Source organism: Cricetulus griseus, chromosome 3 (genome assembly GCF_003668045.3).
Source record: "Cricetulus griseus strain 17A/GY chromosome 3, alternate assembly CriGri-PICRH-1.0, whole genome shotgun sequence".
Lineage (NCBI taxonomy): Eukaryota > Metazoa > Chordata > Mammalia > Rodentia > Cricetidae > Cricetulus > Cricetulus griseus.
The window spans coordinates 128,877,927-128,902,931 of NC_048596.1; the positions used below are offsets into that span (position 1 = coordinate 128,877,927).

Here is a 25,005-nt window from a genome sequence, read left to right on the forward strand (position 1 = left end):
GTGTGAGAAGGAAGACCATAACCTTGCCATGGTGAAACGTGTGGGAAGGCATCTCCCATAAATCTTGTTGTGGAAAGCTTGTTCCACAGCTGGTGAATCCAGCTGTTGAGGGGTTACTAGATGATAAGGACTCAGGAATAATTACTGGATTAGCCCACTTATTAATTCATAATAAGCTAACACTAGGAGGTGGGATCTGAATGGAGTAAGATCCCTTCCTCTGGAAGGCTGTATCTTGTCCCTGGCCTCTTCCTATCTCTCTCGTTCCACTTTCAGGTTGTCAAGTGAGAGTAGCTCCTCATGACAGGATGCTACACTATGGCCACTCTCCCCTCTCCACCCTCAGTCGGCTTCATCGCTGGCTAAAGCAGTGGAGCTGGATGACCTTGAATCACTGAGCCAAAATAACCTTTCCTCCTTCAAAGCATGTTCACTGGTGTTCTGTCACAATGGCAGAAAGTGAGTGGTTCCCTCTCCCCACCCTTAAGTCAGGGATGGAACAGTTTTATCACCAACCCCGATGTTTAAACCACACACCATAGGCTCCAACGTGTGATAAGAAGGCTGCTTGTTCCACCTCCCCTAACCCATAACCCTGTCCAATCATCAGAAATCATCAGTAACTGAGAATCTCCTACACAGCACTTGGGCATCCTCCTGCAGGTCTCCAGATGATGAAAGACAAAAGAATCCAACAGTGACAGAGTAGACAGGGAGCTTAGGAGAACTCCGGGGTTGGAGGAGGTGTCTAGTGTTCACTTGCTCTGATCCCAGAAGAGAAAACACACACTGGTGGAAACTTAACCAGTGGTGATTTCTTCATTTTGAACACTAGACTCTGATTACATAAGATACAGGTATTAAGGAAGGCATCTAGAGGGGACAGAGGACCTTTATGAACTGACCTTGCTATGCTTCCTCTAAAAATAAACTTGTGGAGAAAACAAGCAAAGTTACTCTACCAGGGTTTTCTAAAGGCTAATTATACCTTCAAATTTGTCGAGTAAAGTCCATCCCATAAACAGATTACCAAGCCAGCTCTTCCAGAATGTCACTGCAAACACCAGCAGATAAGATACATCTGCACTAAACTAAGTCTCTGCTAGTATGAGGACAGAAAGACTAAGGAGTACATTGGGAGAAACCTAGCAACCATCTATCTATTTTACAGTATGGTAAATGACGGGATCAGAAATCATTCAAGCTGGAGAGGACTGGGCGTGGGTGACATCTGTGGGGAAGATCACTTGATGTGCAAGCTTGAGGACCTGAGTTCAAATCCCCAGCAGTCATGTAAAAGCCCAGGTATGACCACCCCCAGGAAAATCAGAAAGACCACTGGGGCCTGAAGTCCACCAGCCTACCTCCAGGTTCAGTGAGAATCCCTGTCTAAAGGGAATAAGGCAGAAAGTGGTAAAGCAGGATGCCCAACACCCTTCCTGTGACCTCTGCACATACGTAGAGATACATACAACACACACACACACACACACACACACACACACACACACACACACACACACACAATTAATGAGGCAGAAAGCAAATGCACAGCAGGACAGATTTTTTATTTAAAAGTTATTAAAATAAAGAGAGAGAGAAAGAAGCAATACATAAAGTATATTAGGAATTAAAAATAGAACTATTGGGCTGGGCAGTGGTGGCACACACCTTTAATCCCAACACTCGGGAGGCAGAAGCAGGCGGATCTCTGTGAGTTGGAGACCAGTCTGGTCTACAGAGCAAGTTCCAGGACAGCCTCCAAAGCCACAGAGAAACCCTGTCTTGAAAAACAAAACAAACAAAAAAACAGAGATATTGATGCAGAAGCCAGCCCCCTGTAAGAAGTAAAAAAAAAAGGTGGATACATCCTGAAAACAAGCTGCTCACAGAGGTTACAAAGGATTAGACATTAGGGTTCAAAAAGAATGTTTGGGTTGGAACAGGGAAGCCAGACGCACTAAGGAGAGAGATAGCCTGCAGTTAAGTGTGAGAGAGCTGATCGGACCTGACAACAAGAGGCAGACAGAAGCAAGTGAGGAAGAAGAAGCAAGGAGGCAGAAGAAGCAAGGAAATGTTGGTGGACCTACTGGCTAGCTTTCACAAGCCTCCCTGGAATGCATGCTAGATAGTATTGCTCTTTTGCACATTGTTGCTTCTAATGTGGCCAATCAAAACTGACTGAATTATATGTTAGGAAGGCTTCTAACAAACATGCTTCCACTTTGGGATAGAGACCCTAGACAATTCCATAGACAAGGACATAACCAAGAACACTGTAGTTGCATCTCAGTTGCTATGCTAGGGTTAATGCCTTGTCATGGTAAGACTGCCAGCTAGCATGCAAATGCAAAGATTTTAAAAAGGAACAATCTAAATGATACCTAGCAAGACACCTTGCAAGGTCAGAAGAAGCAGTAACAGTATCTGCTGCTGACAGCAGCCAGCAGACAATCAAAATCAATACCTAGCAACTCAAAACAGACACAGATAGCAAGCAGAGGCTTCAACCGGCCCTAGCCGGATGGGCAGTACATAATAAATAGTGTGTGATCATTGATATGGGTAGGCTGGGGATACAAACACAGAGTGTGTGAGCCTTCCCTTGGCTTTGCTCATGACAGCCCAGAGAATTAACCAATCTGAACAGAGAATAACTCAGCCTTTGTCCAGTTTCTGCCACAGCCCTCTAAACCCCCTACATGATAGAATTCAGTGGCTTTTTCCTTCTTTGGAAACCCCCTCCCATTCTCCCATTCCCTCACTTTTCCTCATTTTCTCACTCTTCTATGATAATATTTAACAATGCCTGCTTCTACTTTGCATATGTACACATCTTTAATCTCCAGTTGTGTGACAATGATCTTTGATCATTATGAGCATCTGGTATCTTACACCCTTGAGTCATGCACAAATAGGCCATGAAATGTCTCAAAAATCCTGCTCTAGTCAAGTGGTGATGGCACAAGCCTTTAATCCCAGCACTCACGAGACAGAGGCAGACAAACCTCTGAGTTCAAGGACAGCCTGGTCTACAAAGTGAGTTCCAGGACAGCCAGAGCTACACAGAGAAACCCTGTCATGAAAAAGAAATTCTGCTGTCAAATACCCTCCATTGACATCACTAGAGGTGCCACAAGCATTTGATAGGTAGGAGAACATGCCAATAACCTGAAAAGAAATCAAAAGGAATCACCTCTGACACAATACAACATACCAAAACTGACTCAAGGGGAAAGAGAAAGACTGAGTTGTCCTACGAACATTAAAACATTACATAAAAAAAAAAAAAAAAAATTGCATCCATAGCTTAAAATTCTCCAGTACCAGGCTCAGGTGATTTTAGAGATAGTCTCCCAAACTTGCAAGAAACGCCTCCCTGCAAGAAAATGAGAGAGCATTTCTCCAAAATTATACACAGTATAGCATTCCAATGAATTAAAAAAAAAAAAAAGCCAAGAACAGGGGGGAAAATGGGATATATAATTTGAATACCAAAGAAAAACACACAATCAATGTTAACACATCGGACTCAACAGGTAAACAGTTAATTTAATTTAGGTCACCACAGATGGCTGGATCATATAGGCACCAACTTCCTGTGAAGCAAAGGCATAATCCACAGTGCAGCGCTGCATACAATCAAAAGTTTTCACTTCCAAGAGCTTGGGCAGACCTGAGACCTAAGGGGAACCAACAAGGAGCCAACAGTAATGTCCAAAGGCAACGAGAGAAATGGGCTGACTTAAAGAAAGATGTGTGACTTGTCAGAATGCCTGAGTCAGAATTCGGAATTCTGCCAGGAAAGGACAGGAGTCAACACCCAGACAGTAACAAAAGAAACTGTATCTACTGTAGACAAAAGGCTTGTCTGGAAGGAAGATTTAAAAGGTCAGTAGAAAGACAACGCCATGACTACTCAGCCCAGCTGTTTCTGAGAATCAGAATGGGACAGAGAGTTCTGGTGTGTACTGACAGATACAAAATAACCGAATGTAGAGTTGGTGGCGGCCAACTGGATCACTATCAATCATCCACAAAATCTTGTTCTAAAAATCCTGGGAGGAAATACACTGAGGATGGCTGCTGCTCTGTGGAACAAGGGAATGGCTGGAAAACCCCAGATTTAGATCAAATGGACACATTTGCCAATCAAAGAGCCTGAGAGAAGATGAATTGCACTAACACAATTTTAATTAAACTGTTTTATTTTCATAGGAAAGGCTTACAATGTAGTCTCTAGAACAGGGGTCAATGAAATGTTTCTGTAAGAGTGACAGAAAATACTTTAGCCTTTGGAAATCAGGTTTCAGTTCCAACTCTTGAACTCTGCAGTTATAGTACAAAAGAAGTCTTATGAGTATGGCTATGTACCAACAAAACTTTATGGGGGGGGAGTGATGACCCCAAAAGACCACAAGTTAGCACAAGGGACTCTTTCTTCACAGGGCAACAGTGCAGGAGGTGACAGTGACCCTGAATGTCTTGAGAAGGTGTAAGTAGGAAGCCTCAGCCACAAACAGTGCTAAGGCGAGGCCAGTTTCATGGCCATCCCAAGTCACATGCTTGTCCAAGTTCCTAATCACACCATTTAATATTTGTAGTCGCCACTCCTGTTTTATGGCTTTCATTCTTGCTGGGTTTTTAGGGATCTGGAATGCAAGTTTATTCTTTGTAGCTTTTTACACGTGTATAATACAAGTTCTGTCTTAAATTGATCTATGCTCTACCCCCCAGTATAGTAGTTTCTTCCCTTGAATGCTAACAATCTTGTGGGCTGGTGGTTTGAAAGTAAAGGTTAAAGTAAAACCCACTCATTTTTATTATTTAAGGGAAATTCCACCATGAAATAGTGAAATGACTGAAGTGTCACTATGTTGTAAGAAAACCAATCACAGAATCATCGAACCAACTGAGAGATGCAAATCAGCCTAACGGCAAACGGCTCCCAAAGAAAAGTCCGCCTGAAAACACCCAATTCATTCTGCACAGAGGCACTTGTTTGCTGGAAAACTGAATATGCTCCTTAGCAATAAAGAGGCGCAATCTATTATCCACATGTTGGCTGAGACAAATCTCAAAAGTGTGATGCTCAGAGGTGTGATGCTGAACAGAAGATCTCAGTCTCAAAAAGGTAAATGATACACAAGCCCACGATCTTAAAAACACAGAACTCAAAAACTACAGTGGTGAGAAAATAACCAGAGGTTGTCAGGACATGAGTGACAAGGATGGGGGTGGGGCTAACCCTGGAGGAATGATGCTAAGTGGGGGCAGGTGAGGTCAGTTGGGAATCATGGCTTGTTTCATTTTGACTATAACTTACACAAGGGTTAAAATGGGCAGGACTATAAATCCCAGAATTTTTTTTTTGTTCATCTTTTAAATTATATTAAAAGTGTGTGTGTGTGTGTGTGTGTGTGTGAGAGAGAGAGAGAGAGAGAGAGAGAGAGAGAGAGAGAGAGACAGACAGACAGACAGACAGACAGACAGACAGACAGACAGAGACAGAGAGAGAGAGAGAGACAGACAGACAGACAGACAGACAGACACACAGACACACAGACAGACAGACAGACAGACACACAGACAGACAGACAGACAGACAGACAGAGACACAGAGAGACCTGAAAAGACATTCAATGCACCTAGCCTGCCAAACAGCACAATAACCTTGCAGGAAGCTCAAGGCAGGCATGCTTCATTGAAACATTGGTAGGAGAGTAATATAATGAGCCATATATCACTTCATCCAGAAAAAGACCAAAGTTCAAAGTGTAGTTTCCACTGAATATATACATATTAATATATGTTAATAAATGTATATCATTATCCCACCATCATAGAGTCAAAAACTCAAAGCTAAATCAACATGATGTCAGGGCCATCTGCACAGCCTTCAGCCATCAGAACTGGACCCCTGGTCCCCTTCAGAGAATGAGTTTGTTTTATTTTGTTCACACAATAAAATTCTAACTTCCAGGGGTACCTAAGCTAAATTAAGAGGTTCTGAACACATGGCCCAAAACTAATGAGGAGAAACTGTGCTACTGAGAAGTTTGAGAAGCACAACATGGCTGTGTCAACATCCTAAAATCTAACATTATATGACCCCCATGACAAGCCAAGATGGAGAACCATCAGTGACTCTTCCCAAATTTGGAACTCCCTTAGGATAGCTGGCTAAACCCAGGTATTATTCATTAGTGATGCTGTGGTCTGGATGTGGTGACACTGGCCTCCAAGAATCTCCATGTTGGACGCCTGGTCTTCAGAGATATATGGGACTTCTAAAAGGTCTGTTTTGTTTTGTTTTGTTTTGTTTTGTTTTGTTGAGACACTGCATTGCCAAATTGCCCAAGCTGGCCTCAAACTTTTAGCAATCATCCCTCAGCCTCCTGTGTGTGATGATTGCTGGCATGAGCCACTGTACCTAGCTTTATGGTACTTTTCTTAACTAAGGGTGAAGCATATTCAGTTTGAAGGATCAGAGCACAGTACTCCAAAGTAGCAAAAGCCCAGAAACCATAGCAGGAGTATAGCCACATCTGTACCACACCTTTGACCACTAGGCAAAGGGAAGAACTTGACAAGTTCAGACTAAAGCAGCAGCCATAGGAAGCCATAAAGACAGATGTCAACAGCTGCATAACACGGAGGAGACAAAGTTTCCAGTGTGAATCTCAGCAGGTTAAACGTCTCCTAAAATGAACCCTGAAACAGGTCTTCAAGAAGCACAAAGACAACTTGTATAATATATTTTCTTTTCTAACATTATTTTTGAAGAGTGTGTGTGTGGGTGTGGGTGTGGGTGTGTCTATGTTTGGGTATATGTACATGAAGCAGGTGTCCATAGAGGCCACAGGCATCCCATTCTCCTGGAGCTGAATTTTAGGTGGCTATAAGCCACATGATGTGGGTGCTGGGAAATGAACTCAGGTCCTCTGCAAAAGTAGTATATGCTTTTAACCACTGAGATATCTCTCCAGGCTCCACAATACATTTTCAATGACTGGTTTGCAGCAGAAAAAAAAATTACTAAACAAAGAAACTGGAAAATGTGACCCATACTTAAGAAAAGTAGTTATTCAACATAACTGACTTAAAAAGAAACATTTGGGGGAAGGCTTTAAATAATTTTTACAAATATATTCAATTAAGGTAATTAGATTAATTCATGAAATTAATGAAGAAAATGTGCAATCAATTAATAGATATAAACCAGACATGGAGGCAGAGGCAGAAGGATCTCTGTGAGTTCAAGGCCAGCCTGGTATACAGAGTGAATTCCAGGACAGGATCCAAAGCTACACAGAGAAACACTGTCTCAAAAAAACAAAAACAAACAAAGAATGCAAAGATAGAAGGAGGAGCTCGAAGAAACACTAAAAGCATGGAGTGAAATTATAGCAGAAATATACATCCAAACACAAGAGGCATTTAGAACCCCAAAGAAACATGGCATGAAAAAAATCTCCCCCAACATGTAGTCATAAAGCAAGATTGAAAGCTCTTCAGGAGAGATGCCAAGCTACCTACAAAGACAAATATGTCTGGATAAATACCAGGTGTCTTGTCAGCAATACTAAAAGCCAGGGAAGCAAGGGGTAATATATTTTAAGAACTGAAAATAAATAATTGCCATTCAAGATTGCTAAATCCAGCAAAGCTATCTTTAAAAGTTGATAGAATAATAAGGACATTCTGAGACAAACCCACACCCAAAGTAGTTCATGGTCACTCAATAGCATCATAGAAAACATGAGGAAAAAAAATCTGCATCACAAGAACACAAGAAAGAATAAACTTCATGAGAGGAATAGGTCAACAAAGGAGAGCTAGAAAGGAGTGTATCATGTCCACCACAATAAACTAGCAAACTCCTAATACAAACAGGGAAGAAAGGAAAAACAAATAGCAATGTGACCAACAGAAGAAGTACAGAAATCAGGAAACACCGCTATTAATAACTTTAAATGTAAATGACCTTAAGTCAACAAGAAAGAGACACAGATTGGCCAACTAGATTAAAAACCAAGATCCAAGCATCTGTTGTCTTCAAGAAACACCACTCTCTGGTAAAAATATCTACAGACAAAGTCAAAGAATGGAAAACAATCTATCAAGTGAGCAGAAGTTGAGAACAAACTGCCACAGCTATTCTGGTATCTGATAAAAACTAGACTTCAGGGATGAGGATTCAGCTAAGTTGGCATAATGCTTGCCCAGCATGCACTGGGATCACTCCCAAGTACTACATTGATCAGACGTGATGGTAGGTGTCTATAATCCCAGCACTAGGGAAAAGGAATACCTGAGGTTCAAGGTCACCCTCAGCTACATTGGGAGCTCAAAGCTATCCTGGGCACATGAGACCATTTCTCAAAAATCATGAAAATACATTTCAAGAATGTCACTACATAGTAATAAAGGGAACAATCTGCCAAGAAGTTATAATAATTGTAAATATGGCACTAAATGTTAGTGCTCACAATTTCAGTATACAAATACTAATAGACATAAGAGGTCAGACGGGTCCCTGAAACTATCAATATCAGTGAGTGATTTCAATACCCTATGCTCATCTTTACATAGGCATCTAACTGGAAAGTCAGCAAAGAAAACTCAGAGTTGAAGGGGGAGGGACTGGGAAGAGGAGAGGAAGGGTGAAGTTTGATTTGGGATGTAAAAACAAAAAAATAAACAAATGAAAAGAAAACTCAAAGTTAAACCACAGAACAGAGCAAATAACTCGCCTGACATTTAGATAATATTCCATCCAAAAGATACACAGCCATATTTATCTCAGTACATGGATAAGACAGACATTCCAGCTACAAATCAAATCTCACCAATACAAAAGGATCTGAATAATGTCTTGTACCTTACCAGATCATTGCTCAAGAAAATAGAAATTGGGAATAGGAAAACTACACAAAAACATAGAGGTGGAACAATATCCCCTTGAGTGACCAATGGGAAATCAGTGAGGAAAATTCACAATTCTCTTCATCAGAGTTCACCAGAACCTTTGGGATACAGCTAAGACAATCTGAAAATGAAATTTGGGAGATCTGAGTGTTTCTAATAAACAATCAGAAAGATTTCAACTAAGTGATCTGGTGATGTTCCTCAATGTTCCAGAAAAAAAAAAAAAACCTAAATAGAGTGGACAGCAATAAATCATAGCAGACCCTGACAGAAAGCAATGAAATGGAGTCTAAGAGAACATCGGTCACACAAAGTAAACAAGACTGACAAGCCTGTGACCAAATGAATGGGAGGGGGTGCAGATGCGCAGACACACACACACACACACACACACACACACACACACACACACACACACACACACACACACCGAGGGGGGGGCAGGAACCCACATTAATAAAGGTTGAGATGAAAAGGGGATCACTATAGACTTCAACAAAACCAGGGAGCCATTAGGGACTACTTTGAAAACATACATCCTAGAAAACTGGAAAACCTAGAAGAAATAGTTAAATTCCTAGACATACATGCTGGACCAAAGTTAAATCAAGAGCAAATCAAAACTTGAACAGATGCATTAAGAAGCAATGGGATTGAAGCAGTAACAAGAAGCGTGCCTACAAAGAAAAGCTCAAGACCAGATGAACTCACTGCCGAATTCTGCCAACCCTTTAAAGAAGGCCAGACAACAATGTTTTCCAAACTGTTTCGTAAAATAGAAAGGGAAGCCGGCAAGAGAGATGATGGTTCAGTGATTAAGAGAATAGCACAGGCCAGGCGTGGTGGTGCGTGCCTTAAACTCCAGCACGTGGGAGGCAGATGCAGGAGGATCTCTGTGCGTTTGAGGACAACCTGGTCTACAGAGAGTTCCAAGACGCCATCTTCTGATTCCCATGGGCACCAGGCATGCATGCATGCATGTGTGGTACATTTACATTTATGTATGCAACTGCTCACACACACACATAAATCTCTTTTTAAAAATAAAGGAAAAAATAATCAAACTGTTTCTATAAAAACTAACATTACCCTAATGCAGGGGTTTTCAACCTGTGGGTCTCGACCCCTTTGGAGGGTTTGGCTAACCCTTTCACAAGGGTCATATATCAGATATTCACATTACAATTCATAACTAGTAAAATTACAGTTAGGAAGTAGCAATAAAAATAATTTTATGGGAGCTACCCTTACATGAAGAACTTGTATTAAAGAGTCACAGCAATAGGAAGGTTGAGAACCTCTGATAATGCCCAAACAAGATAAGGACATGACAAAACAAGTAAACTATAAGCTAATTTCTCTGATAAACAGATACAACAATTCAATAAAATTCAAGGACACCTGAAGAATATCATACAATTGCGCTCAGGAGGTGGAAGCCACCAGCAGGCCAGCCTGGGTCCTCAAGGCTTGGACTGGCGGGAAGACATCCGTGAGCTGTGGGTGCCATTATGGTGAGCAAATGTGTGATGGAGAAATGGGAGAGAAAGCAAAGGGGAAAGGTTCATGTGCTGTGGAAGGAGGAAGAATGGAAGATGGAGAGGCAATGAAGAACAGGCTGATGTTTGTGGCCTGCTTGCCATGATGATTTCCAAGCCTAGGCTGCTGCCAAGGACCATGTCTGGGTCTGTGGTCCTACCATATAGCCAGAGTCTGTGTTGACATCTGTGAACGTGTTGCCACCAAAAGCCACAAGGATGCCCAGTGTCTGGGCTGCCACCTGCAGCCATGTAGGTGTCCAGGGTCCATGCTACCGTAGGCTTCTTATTGGCTAGCTCTCTCTTAATTATTAACCCATTTCTATTAAACTATGTATTGCCAGGAGGCTATGGCTTACCTGTAATGCTCTGGCATGTTACTCCTTTGGCGGCTACATGGCATCTCTCTTGTGACTCACCCTCTTGTCTTTCCTCTTCCCAGAATTCTCCTAGTGCGGAAGCCCTGCCTATACTTGCTGCCTGGCTACTGGCCAGTCAGCATTTATTCATCAACTAATAAGAGAAACATATATTCACAGCATACAGAAGGACCTTCCCCATCAAAGCTACACAACTGTAACATATGCAGAGGGCCTAAGTCAATCCCATGCATTCTTCTTGGTTGTGGGTTCAGTTTCTGTGAGCCATTGTGAGCCCAGGTGGATTGTGTGAGTTTTCTATGCATTTTTTTTTAAAAAAGAAACCTGTTAACTTATGCCAACATATCAACACTTTAAGGAAATTCACCAACCTGAGTTCCTCATCCAATAAAGACAAGCTCCTTTAATCCAACATTTCATTAACCAGTCAGTGCCTAACCAGGACTCTATGTATGACCTGGCTCTGCCAGGAGACCCAGGACGCCTAAAGACCTACAAGGAGAGTCATTCAGGGTTCACGTGATTCTCTTACAGAGTTATGAAGACAGCGTCATGTTTCAGGAAAGATGAATTATAAACACTTCCCCTTCACCTTAATTATTCTCCAGGCCCATTAGTTAATAAATCAGGACTGTAACACTTGAAAAAGGCATAAAGACATGTTATAATCACAGGGCTAGTATGACCATCAAGAGGGAAGTTACTGCCACAGCCATGAGCCAAAGTGCCTAGAACTGACCTCAGCAGACATTTAACCAACCGACAGGGCATGAGAATCTGGTCATGTGACAATAGAAAGATGGGAGGCAAGAGGGGGAGGAGCAAAGGAAGGACTTCATTCCTGGGCAAGGAGGACACACACACACACACACACACACACACACACAGACAATATGAACATGTCTCAAAACAAAAATCAGTCTCTTTATCTCCCAAGAACACTTACCTCCAAAAATAGCACACCCACAGGGGTTTTCTGGGAAATGTAATTGTTGCTAAAGTTGGTAACTTCCTAGCCAGTGAGCTTGCTCAGAGTTTTCCCAGCCAAGCCTGATGGCTCAAGTTTGATCCACGTGGATCAGGCAGGGAAAGTTGTCCTCTGAACTCCTCACCTGTGTTACCCCACCCCACTGCTGCCAAATAAATACGTGTAATTTCTTAAGTAATCTTTAAAATGCATATCTTCATAAAAAGCAAGTGGTGGTGATGGTGGAACCATCTGGGTCAGATGGTGGCAGCCTTTAAAGGCTGAAGAAACTATTAAAGAAAACGACTACCTGAAAGGACAGACAGACACCTTCACCCCGACAGTTGAACACCTACTGCTTGCCAAGGTCCCTAGAAGGAAGCTGCTGTTGTCTAACCTAAGCCTGTTTCCATAGCCAATTCACTGTCTTGTCTTCTGAGGTAATGTCTGTAAGTCTTGGCATCTAGAATGCTTCCTGAACACGCATCAGCTGTTAGCAATAGTATTTTTCCTGACGGCTGACTGTTAACATTAAGGAAAAGGAAAAGTATTAGGCTGCAGGCACACAAACTGTTTGCTGTCATAGGGCCACACGGCTCTTCCTGGGAACCAAGGAGAATGCTTACAGAGATGTGAAAATGAAATCCATGCTTTGGGCTTATTTACACAAAAGTTTAATTAGCTGTGCTTCCTGAGCCACAAGAGTCCACACAATGCTCATGCTGAGGGGCTGCCGAGAGAGACACACACCCAAGGGGCCACATGCCACCCTGCGCCTCAGAAACTATGTATCCCTCACCTTTCCTTTTGATTGAGTAAAATCCAACTGCTGCTCCATCTCTCCACAGAATCTTAGCTTGTTCTTTCGCAGGGTGAGGTAAGAAAAACATGTCATCATCATCCAGATTTCTCTCCAGTCTTCCAAAAACAATGGTGTTGAGAAGAAAAAGTACAATCCTTTCCCCGAAGGACTGAACCTTAAAAAGAAAAAAGAAAAAAAAAAAAAAGAACAGCTGCCACCAAGTGAGACCAAACAGGAAAAGGAGCTCCTGGCTGGGCCAGGTGAGGCGGGGTCAGGGGTGATGGGGTCTCAGTACCACTGATTTATCACAAGACAGTGTGGAGTGAAGTGCCTGGGAAGACTCCAAGCCACAGACGTGGACTATGACCCACAGAGTGTGACCAACTGAGTGTAACAGAACAGGAAGGCCAGGTCAGCCATTCCAAGAGATGACTGGCTGTGTCCTGAAATAAACCTAATCTGCCATTTGTACAGTGCTGACATCCTCGACTTGGGGGGGGGGGGGGAGTGTAGGTCAATAGCCACAGCAAAAGCCACTGATTTCAAGTACGTGCTAGAGTCCTAACACCCCCCCCCCAGGGACTCAAGGCCCACCTCGAACTAAGCAACATAATAGAACCCTCCTGCCCATAGCGGAGTCATCCCTGTGACCAAAGATGTTCCCACCCAGTTAGAAGCCTTCTCTCACACAAGCCAAAATGGCAACAAGTTCCTGACTGTGATTCTGACTATGAAAGGGTGATTGTGTGGCTGAAATCAGGGTCTCTCTTCCAGACTCATAAGAGACATGGCCACCTGACCATGTCTGGCTACACAGCCAGGGTATGATCTGTTAATCCTACAAACATCCGTCCAGGCAGCACAGGTAACTGATATAATCTGATGCAGAGGGTGAGAGCAGCCAGCTATTCACACAATGACTGTATTACAGTGCTGGGTTTTATCCTACAACTCCGCTATATGACAGCCATTGTGGGGCATGTGTGGGCATGTGTGTGCACGGATCCACCTCACCCCCGAAGCTGTGACTCCTCCCCACGTGTTGTCACTTGATTTTCATCTGCTGGGGGGTGGGGAGGGGACTGGCTTACAGGTGCAGAAACTGAAGCTCCAAGAGGTTAAGTGAGTGCATGCATCAATTTTACTGTCTCATTCCAAAGACAACTTGAGACAGCTGGGCTAGGGCTAGCTCAGAAATAGGCTGGAGTAACAGGCCAAGGCTCCTCCATCCCAAACAGCACACCTGCTCAAGCCCAGACAGAAGCTAACTCCCTTCTGCTGTCTCATCTATCAGACCTGAGACTTTGGGAATGGGAGCACTCATCGAAAACATCAGTGCATGGCTGTACAGTCAATTTTACTCATTTATGCATGTTACTGTTCATATAGGGATGCATATATATGATGGGTTGTGTGTGTGTGTGTGTGTGTGTGTGTGTGTGTGTGTGTGTTGGAAGTCAGCATCAGGTATCATTCTTCAGGTGCTGTCCACTTTAATTTTTGAGCCAGGATCTCTCACTGAAACTGGAATGCACCAAACAGGCTAGGCTAGCTGGCCAGTGAACCTCAGGGATCCCTCTGTCTCTGTGTCCCCTGCTCTGGGATTACAAGCATGTGCCACCATGTCCAACTTCTTTATGTGGGTTCTGGGAATTGAATTCAGGTCCTCGCACCTGCATGGCAAGCGCTTTACCAAACCAAATAAGCCATATATACCCAGCCTCCTAGTTTTAGGTCTAATAGATCCCAAAATTACTGCCCTCCTAACATCATCACTATCATCTGTATCTGTGGGCTCTCAGCCTGCATTTCCTGGGAGACCTCACCATTTATTCTTCTTTGAGATTCAATCAGGAGATAAGATCCCTTGAGTGTGCTCTAAAACACATCTGTCGCTATTGTATGTGTATGTGCTCTCTCCCTTACTCTCTCTCTCTCTCTCTCACACACACACACACACACACACACACACACACACACACACACTCATTCATGCATGTTAGCACATGATATATATGTGTAAACACATGATACACTCGTAGAGGTCACAGGAAAACTATGTAGAATCAGTTCTCTCCTTCCACCTTAACAAGGGTTGGGGGAATCAAACTTAGATTGTCAGGCTCATGGCAAGCACTTTTTCCCAATGAGCCATCTCACCAGCCCACTGTCTGCTTATTAATGCTTACTAATAATAAGGCAGCTTGCCATGGCATCCTGCACAAAGTGTCCAGTGTCCACATACTTCCTCGACGGCACAGGATGTAAAGTATGTCACCTTCATCCAGAGCCAGCTCTTTGAAGAGGAAAAGCCGTGTGTGGATCTAACTGGTTCACTTTCTATCTCAGACAGTGGCAGCCAGATGAAATTCAACTTTAAGAACTAGCTGGCCTCAAGAGCTAATGGGTATCATGTGGGAGGCGGTATTTTTCAACCTGGGAAACTAGAGTGGGGAAGCAGACGGCATGTGGCAGAGGGGAAACACCCAATCAAACACTGGCAAGAGAAAAAAAGGAGGAAAAGGGAGTGTAGTTAATTTGTCCAATTCCATTACAGGAAGAAAAAATTTGTGACATGCCATGTTGACTTAGAAGTATTTCCAAAAGCATAAAACTAAGATCCATTTCTAAGCCATCACTGGGCCCACTAATTGCATTAACAGTGAGCGCATTAAAGGGGATTTTTCTAGTAATGTGTGAAAAAAATAAGTGGCTAAGAAACAAAACCTGATTTTAAAAAAAGTAAAGACAAATTCTTAAAAAGAACAGAAGGAAATACCCATGTATGAGGGTGGGAGGATATGGCTGCGGGGTGGGGGTGGGAGTGGGGGGTAAAATGTCCCAGTGAAGTACATGGAGGGGGTAGAATGTCCCAATGCAGTTAGGTTCTTTCTGTTCAGAACATAAACATATACACAATAGCACACTCTCAGAAAATTGGGAGTGAGCTCCCAATCTAAACTTGGAAGAGATGGGAAGTGAGAAAAGCAACCACTCTCATTCTGGAACTTTATAAGGAGAAAATCAGTCTTCTTAGCACCAAATAGTCACTGGGTCCACCTGTGACAAAGGAGCTAGGACAACAGCACACACAGTTACATCACGGCCCCTGGCTGAATCTCAAGGCAGCATTAATTCTCTGGAGGAGACCTTGGCAGAACATCTATAATAGCGTCTATCGTGTCCACTGAATCCAGATCAATTTTTTCTAAACAGGCCTGTAGAGGGAAATGCTGACCACGCCTTTCAGGTTCTCCTATCTCCTGAAGAGATCAGAAAGGGACCTTTCCACAGAGTTGAGGTCAGCCAGGGCCTGCTCCTTCTCCATCGTCAGCTGCTGGAAACTCTTCTGAGAGGTCATGCTTGTAAACACAGAAAACCCGTCCTTCACCCTCTAACTGGTCCTTAGGCATCCTTTAACAAGATCATCTGACCCTTTCCCAAGTCCCCTTTGGGTGTATTTCAAATAGATAACAACAGCTGATTTTGGTTTTGAGGCTAACTGCCCCCAGGTGGACACATCCGTCAGACGCCAGCTCTGAGGGAGGCCCACGCTGCTGCTCACGGAGATGGAAGAGGCTACTTTCAGTAGGAACACAAAGATCCATGCTGGGATCTGGGGTGTCCAAATACAGGGACAACAAATAGCACAGCCAAGTGTTCCGTGGACATAAAACCTGCATCCCTCATCTTCCTACCCCCAATCTCCCCACCCACCCCAACTCAAGTTTTAGTTTGGATGTTTGATTTCTGAGAAAAGGTCTATTTTGCCTAGTGCTGTGCTGTCCTTAAACTCCGGGTCTGAGTGATTTTCCTGCCCTAGCCTCCCAATAGCTAAGATGTCACTCTGCTTCCACTCACCCCTTTTCTGAAAGGTGATCTCATGTAGCCCATGCTGGTCTCCACCTGGCTATGCAGTCAAGGATGACCTTGAACTTCCGATCCTCCTGCCTCCACTTCTGGAATGTTGAGATTACAGGTATGCCCTACAATATCCAGTTCTTGTAGTTCTGGGGATCAAGCCCAGGGCTTTGTGTATAGGAAGCACTCTAGCAAAGTCTAAAGCTGGCTTTTAGACCTAGAGTTCTGTTTCCAAAGAAGAGATCTACATTGATTTACATAACTATGCTCCTCCCTGAATATGTTGGGGGGGGGGTGTAAAAGTAAGTCTGTAAATAAAATAAAAGGGAACTCTTAGAGCCTCATCGATAAACTGTTGGTAACAATAGGCCAAACTGTCTCCTTCGATAAAACTGCTGATATTAAAATTTAAAAGATTAACCAGTTCATAAAAATATCAAATATGTGCTAGGAAGATGATCCTACACAGTTGCCACAAAACTAGAAATTTCACAAACTTGGGAAAAGTAAAGTTAACAGCAAGATGAACTGAAGATGGAGAAGCACACACCAGACCCAGCATCCCAGCCCATCTAATGGAAACGACAGCCTGGATGGACAGACGGACTCAGCAGGGCTCGGCTACCGCATCACTTCTCCCCACCGGCCAGGCTCCAGTTGCGGCAGTGAAGCCGACAGGCAGTAGCAGGCATGTCCTTTTTTAAAAGTTATTTTTCTCTGCAAAGGGGGGAGTATTTCTAGATAAGGCAAGATATCTGTGGTCAGGACACAAACAGCCAGACTCAGACCTGCACAGCTCACGGGAGGAACCTCAGTCAGTCTTTCCCAGCTTTGCAATCAGCTCGTCACAGATTTTTGTCAGTTCTTCAATTTCTTGACTCTTCTGCTGAAGGGCCCTCTCCAGGAACTCCACCTTCATCTGCTCCTTCAGGAATCCAGCATAGAGAACAGAGCTCTCGACCTTGGCCTTTGAGAGAACCTGAGCAATCTCTTCGTTGGCTCTGTCCAGCTTTTCCTCTTTGTGAATCTTCAGGGCCTGGTATCACTGCTCTTCTTGCTTAACTCTAGCTAAGTAACCCTGAACACATTTTTTTCAAGGCGTCTTCATTCCTCTTGAACCTTAAAAATTTCTCTGCTAACATTTATGTTTGAGTTCCACACAGCCAATGAAGAACTGCCTGACAGCAATCCCTGGATGCTCTGGAAAGAAAATGGGCCACACTGGATCCAACTTGATTTATTTCAACTGACACTCCGGCCAGAACTTCCGGTACTGACTCCAATCAACACAAGAACTTCTTCAATCAAGATAAGGACTTCAACCTAGCATCTCCCACCTAACACATACTGGATATAACCCATTCAAGACTTTCACTACACTAACATTTTCTTCCCACAGGACCCCATGAGGCTGTCATTGTCCCATTTCAGCAGCTTCCCATAGCTTGGAGAATACTATGCCCCCTTTCCCCACTGTTGACACCGAGTTAGGGCTAGTTTCTTATTGTTTAAGGTTAGGTTTGGAAGGAGGTATTCAAGCTTGGACATCTCTTTCAGATGACTTTAGGGTTTAGTTGGAATAGACATAGTTAATATGTGACATTAGTAGATTATTATAACTTCTTGTAATTCACCTTTATGATTGTTAATTATAGATAACTTACACTGTCAAGTTTAAATCCTCTTTAGACTAAAAGGGGAATTTTAGGGGAAAGTGCTGGCCACACCCATTTGGTCAGAGTGATGTAGCAAGGTTTTAAATATCCGAGATGCATGCATGCGGCCCTCTTTTCCCTCTCCTGCCTGGCTGAACAGACAAGCAGGCATCCGGTGTAAACCTGGACTGGCTCAGTCTCGTGAGTATTTTCCTAATAAACCATCTGTTATCAATCTAGTTCTGACTCCATGGCATTCCACTTTACAGGCCACTTACAAAATGGGGAAAGAGTCATTCTAGTTTTTTTTTTTTAATAGCAAATATGTGATGGTTCTTTTATTGCAAAATAAAAGGCTTGCGCAGAGAATATGTGGGAAACTCTTACAATGTAACAATAAAAATTCAAATATTACAATCAAAACATGGGCTAAGGAAGGGTCACAACAGGTATTCTCCCAGAGAGAGAACAGAAAAATGGTCAGTAAGGGCAAGAAAAGATGCTCAGTATCCTTCACTGTCAGGGAATGCCCATCAACACATCTATAGGGTACTACTTCACATCTGCAGAATGGTGAAAAAGCTACCCGTATGTTGCTGTAATAAAATACTATTACCAGAAGAAAGTTAAGGACAAAATGGTTATTTTGGCTAAGGTTTCAGGGAGACAGGGTCCATCATGGTGGGGAAGACATGAAGGAGAGAGAAAGAGGCAGACAGAGAGAGAACAGGATGTAGGGCAAGTCTCTAAAACCTCAAATCCCTCCCCCAGTGATATTTTCCTTCAGCAAGGCTCCATCTCCTAATGGTTCCATTAACTCCCTAAATAGCACAACTAACTGGGGACCAAGTGTCCCAATACCTGAGCCTATGGGGGACACTTCCATTCAAATGACCACAGATAGAGAGTATAAGAAGCAGACAACAGGACATGCTGCCAAGCACAAGGAGACTAAAACATGCTGGCACTGCTGGTGGGAAAGTCAGCTGGTACAGTAACTGTAGAGACAGCGTGGAAGTTCCTCAAAATATGAGAGAGATGCCATGTGACCAGCCATTATGCTTCTAGGTATATATCCAAGAAAACTCAAAGTCTACATCCTCATAAAAGGTCACCCAAAATGACTATGACAGCTAAGAAGTGGACACTACTCAATATCCATCAACTGCTGATGGATAATAAAATGTAGTTTATCCAGATGCTCAAAAGTCATTCAGCTAAAAACAGATGCTGTGGAGAAGTTGATTTAAGTCTCTAAAACATCACAGAATTGTACATTTTTAGAGTAAATTTATGGTATGCAAATCACATTGTCAATGAAACTTGCTTAAAACAGGACTTAATTTTCAATCTGTGTGTTGGTGTGTTTGTATGGTGCATGTACTTGAGTGTGTGAACGTGGAAACCTGGACAGAGGCCACAACAGGAGCTAGAGTGTCTTCCTCTGTCACACTTACTATCTTGGGATTGTCTCTCACTGAAGCGAAAGCTGTCCATCTTGTCTCAGCTGGCCACCCAGGGAGCTCTCAGGGTTTACCTGTCACCTCCCTCACAGGTAGACTACATACAGCCATACCTGCCTTTTTACATGGGTGCTGGGGATTCCAACTTAGGTCCTTACACTTGCCAAACAGGGGTTCTTACTCACTGAGCCATTCGTGTTCCAGGTGTCTAATAGAATAAACTACATTATAAACTCATTCTCCAAATGAATTCCAACAAATGTTGACATTTCATTAGGCACCTACTGAACCCCACAGAAAGAAACAAGTGGTTTTCTAGACAATCAAGGAAAGACACAGCATATCAGGGTGGTATAGAAGCACTATCTTTATCTCAACTACATAATTAAATAAATCTGGCAGCCAAATGAGCAAGCAGTGATGGGGCACACATTCAGCTCTCTCGGTCGATTCCTGCCCCCCCCCTTAGCCCCACTCCATCTGAAGTTCACCTACTCTCTCACACTCTTAAAAAGCTGCTTGTTGCTGCCCGCCTTTACCTCACCATCCCTGGCCCCTACTTTACAACTGCTCTACTGCGCCACAACGCTTCAAAGGTACCAGGCCTGACATTAGAGGCACCAAAGTTTACACCCAACTAAATCCCTCACTCGATATGTATAACTCAAGCCTGTGCCTCCAAGGACACAACAAAGAGCTCGAAGACTCTTAAATTAGACCAGCCCTGTAAAGAAGCTGAGATAACAAGTATGCAGGGCAGACCAATCCGTTTCTAAGTCTTCTATCGATAACCATGACCTGAATGTACTCAACAGAAAAACTTCCCAACACAGGAGAGAAATGGGACAGATTAAAGTTGACAAACTGAGGTACAAGAGGCACTCGAGATGGGAAAGCAGACTGAACAGTAGTCAGCTGTCTGGTGAATGGTCACATGTTCCTGTTTTCCTTGCTGGCAGGATGGGTGTGCCCCCAAAAGATGTCAAAATCCCCACCAGCATCATGAATGGGAACTTATTCAGAACAGGTTTTTATAGGTGATTGGGCCATGATGGTACATTAATCTCCCAAGATCCAACACAAATGATGTCCTTATCAAAAGGAGGACTCTCAACACAGCTGACAATGCTTCCAAAGAAGACAAGGTTGAAGACACATGAACAGCGCCATCTTCAGGCCAAAGAACTGCTAGAGCAACCAGAAGCAGGGATAGAGCCAACAACAGATTTCCTGAGCCTCAAAAGAAATATTCCTTGACCTCCAGCCTTCAGAATCCAGAGACAAAGAAAAATTTGTTGTGTAAGCATTCCAGACTTGGTACTGCCAGGGCAGCCCACAGAATGAATACACAGAGACAGACATCGTGGACTTAGAGGAATCCATTCTCCAGGCAGTTGGGGATTCAAAAGTGTCTCCCTGATAAATGTATGTGCTATCCAGTCTTAATTTATTAACACAAGCCCCCATAAAAAGACCTGGGATTCCATGAGCTTGTGAACTAGAAGTGTTCATTGATTCATAATTGCCCTGCACCTAGTTCCATTTTCACTTCCTTTGATGCTCCTTAGTAGTTTTGTTAAGTCTTACCCTGTAAGTTTTGCTTTTAATTTTGATACCTCTTTGACTTAACAATAAAAAGATGTATGGTTTTTTTTTAAAAAAAAAAAAAGACCTGGGAAACCTGTTTGCAAATGTTCACTTAAAATTAAAAATTATATCCCCTACATAGGGAATGGGCTCCAAAAAGTCTGTTCATGCACTAGGGATACCCATTCCCTATGGAGGGATACTCTCTCAGCCTAGATACAGGGGGAAGGACCTTGTTTCTACCCTAAATGATGTGACAAACTTTGATGATTCCCCCATGGGAGGCCTCACCTTCTCTGAGGATTGGAATGGGGGGTAGGATGGGGAGATGGTAGGGGGAGGGAACTGGGAATGGTATGTAAAATGAGATTTTTTTTTTTTTTTTTTGGTTTTTCGAGACAGGGTTTCTCTGTGGCTTTGGAGGCTGTCCTAGAAGTAGCTCTTGTAGACCAGGCTGGTCTCGAACTCACAGAGATCCACCTGCCTCTGCCTCCCAAGTGTTGGGATTAAAAGCGTGTGCCACCAACGCCCAGAAAGATTGTTTTTAATTTAAATAAAAAATTACTTTAAAAAATCATATTCCAACCTGGTCTCCAGAGCGAGTACCAGGATAGGCGCCAAAGCTACACAGAGAAACCCTGTCTCAAAAAACAAAACAAAACAAAACAAAACATCATATTCCCTTACCTTCCTGAGTCCATCCCTTGTGGGATCAGAAGTTCTTAGGATGTCTTCAGTGAACCACCAGGATTCCTTTAAGTATACAGCCACAACTGAAGGAAAACCAAGAGAAAGGCATGAGTCACACCACAAACTCACTGGGGGTGGACCAACAAGTTGAGTGCTTTGTGGGTGAATCTGGTGACACATCATTTGGGTTGTTTTATGATGCTGGGGATAGAACTCAGGGCCCTGCACATACTATGCAAGTGCTTTATCAGGAGCTCCCCAGCCTGGGGTCAGGTTTGCAGCATTCTATAAGAACACAAATCAGAAGAGTCACCTGAGCGGGACAAGGCAGGCAGTTCACCGGTAGCCTGTCTGTGGCTCCTGTGGCTCAGAAAAAGAAATATCCCAATGCCACTGAACAAAACAAAATACAAACCAATACTGAAGCATTCAATGAGATAAGAATTACATTTTTTTTGTTTGTTTGCTTGAAGCTATAGCTCAGTTGGTAGGATGCTTGCCTAACATGCATGAAGCCCTGGGTTAAACCCTGACCACCATATAAACCAGGTATGTAGACTTCAGTGGTGTACATATCTGCCAAGGATGGGGGTAAGGCAAAGACGGGGGTAGGGCAGGAGAGTCAGAAGTGCAAGGCCATCCTCAGCTAGATAGCAAGTTTAAGGCCAGCCTGGGCTACATGGAACTCCATCCTTTATTTTAAAAAAAAAAAATCATTTTCCTTATTAGGAACATATATCAAAGTCCAATCATTCGGGGTTAAAGAGATAACATTAAACACACTTAATGGCCAGGAGTGGTGGCGCATACCTTTAGTCCCAGCACTCAGGAGGCAGAGGTAGGCAGATCTCTGGGAATTCTAGGCCAGCCTGGTCTACAGAGAAAGTTCCAGTACAATCATGGCTGTTACACAGAGAAACCCTGTCTCTAAAAGCAAAACAAACAAACCAAAAAAGCACTCACTGTTCTTGCAGAGGACTGTTATGATAAATCTTTCCACCAAAACCGCCGAGCCCCACAGCCACATGTGTACTTTACGCCAGCCACCCGCCTAAGTTAGGGCTCCAATTAATGCACAAAGAGACTTGTATTAGGTACAATGCTGCTTGGCCAATGACTAGGATTCTCATCTGTTAGTTCAGTCTCAATTATCATACATCTATATATTTTATAAGACTTATCTTATCGGACGCCTTATTGGCGTCCCTTCTTGCCGGTGGATCACATTGGCCGCTGGAGGAGGAAGGGGAAAAGGGGGATACTTCCTATTTCTCCTTGCTTAAATATGAGTCTCCTTGCTATGTCACTTCCTGCCTGGATAACCACTTCTCTACTACATTTCCCAGAATCCTCTTTGACTCCTAGTCCCGTCTAACTTGCTGTCTCATTGGCCAAACAAGTACTTTATTCAATAATCAATAAGATGAATATACACAGCACATTCCCCATCAGAGGACCTAGGTTCAGGATTTACAGTGCCCACGTTGTGGCTCACAGAGTCCACAACCCCAGTTCCAGAGAATCTATGCCCTATTCTGACCTCTGCAGAATCCAGGTACATGTGGTGCCCAGACTCACACGCAGGGAACACTCACACATGTAGGGTTTTTTTGTTTGTTTGTTTAAATAACACATCTTTTTAAAACTTTCCAATCATTGGCACAAGTCTTTACTCCCCACACACCATCAGATCAGATGTTATCTATGGGCTCTGAGTGGCAGAACTGCTTCCTGTGCGTTGAGCAACGCCTTGGCACAAGGCTCAGCATGGCCTGCCTTCACAGGAACTTCCTCCAGCCCCATAATGAAACGGTGAGCAGCATCATTCTGAGGACAACACAGCCCTGAGAGGGAGGGTGGCTTGAAGACAACTGGCCACAAAGAGTCGAGAGAGGGTCTAGCCCTGCACTCTGGACCACACACCCAGGAAAAGACCGAAGATGCAGGATGTGCTTCACAATGTGGTGGGAGCACATGGGGAGGGGGTATCTTTGGAGAAGGCCCTGGAGCAAATACTCAGGGGGGGGGCGTTCCTTCCTCTGACCTCATTCTTACCTTGCCACACCTCAACAGTGCCACCTCCTTGCTGATTTACTCAACATCCTTTGAACCAAGTCTGGATGTGGACACATATTCATACCACCGCAAATTCCACACCAGAGTTGCCCAAAGACATCGCCCCAGGTTTCTAGTTAACTGCCAGGTGGACTGGGTTTGAAATACCCAAGATAACGTTGGCCGGCATATATAGCTCCCTGACTGTCAATCAATGAGTTGATTACTCCATGTCTTCCTGCTCCCATCTCTATTCATCCTCCTGCCTCCAATGACTAAGGGAGCCCCTTGCCTGGTCCCATTCCTGTCTCCTTACTTAGTGGTCACTTTTCAGAAGGCAAATCCCACCCTGGCTTCTGCCTCTTTGCTCTCATCTCACATACAAAAGTTCCTTTCCTTGCTTTCTGCAATCTTTTTTGGTTTTTTTGTTTTGTTTTTTGTTTTTCGAGACAGGGTTTCTCTGTGGCTTTGGAGGCTGTCCTGGAAGTAGCTCTTGTAGACCAGGCTGGTCTGGAACTCACAGAGATGCGCCTGTCTCTGCCTCCCGAGTGCTGGGATTAAAGTTGTGCACCACCACCCCCGGCTGCTTTATACAATCTTTTGTCTTTTTTTATTTCTCTTTTTTATTAACTTTTATCTTATGTGCATTGGTGTTGGGGTCCCCAGGAACTGGAGTTACTTACAGACAGCTGTGAGCTGTCATGTGGATGCTGGGAATTGAACCAGGGTCCTCTAGAAGACCAGTCAGTGCCCTTAACCTCTGAGCCATCTCTCCAGCCCCCCTTTTATGTCTTTTTAATAGACTTTTTCCCACTACTTTTCAAGCCAAGTACCAGATTCCAAGGGTTTGGGAAGCCACAGAATTTTTAAATGCATCTCACCTGTCAACCCTTTCTAAATGAGGACTTGGTGGGGGGGGGGGAGAGACAAAGGAATCAAAACCCAGTCACTTGAACATTTAACATAGGGTTTGTAAGAGCAAAACAAACATTGTGGACCCCTCAGCACCAGCCATTGCTCCCTCCCACCCTATGCTGCTATTTGAGACATGTTGGTAGAGACCCTGGAGGACCAGG

General features: G+C 43.6%; 1 protein-coding gene across 1 annotated transcript in view; it reads right to left on the bottom strand.

Annotated features, from left to right (window-relative positions):
• Fam169b (family with sequence similarity 169 member B) overlaps positions 1-25,005 on the bottom strand; it is an 84,418-nt gene that overhangs the window by 20,820 nt on the left and 38,593 nt on the right. Inside the window, exons 4-5 of the mRNA XM_035442459.1 lie at positions 21,872-21,957; positions 12,616-12,793 (exon numbers count right to left, since the gene is read on the bottom strand). Coding sequence (XP_035298350.1) covers positions 12,616-12,793; positions 21,872-21,957 — 264 coding nt within the window. The remainder of the gene's footprint in view (positions 1-12,615; positions 12,794-21,871; positions 21,958-25,005) is intronic.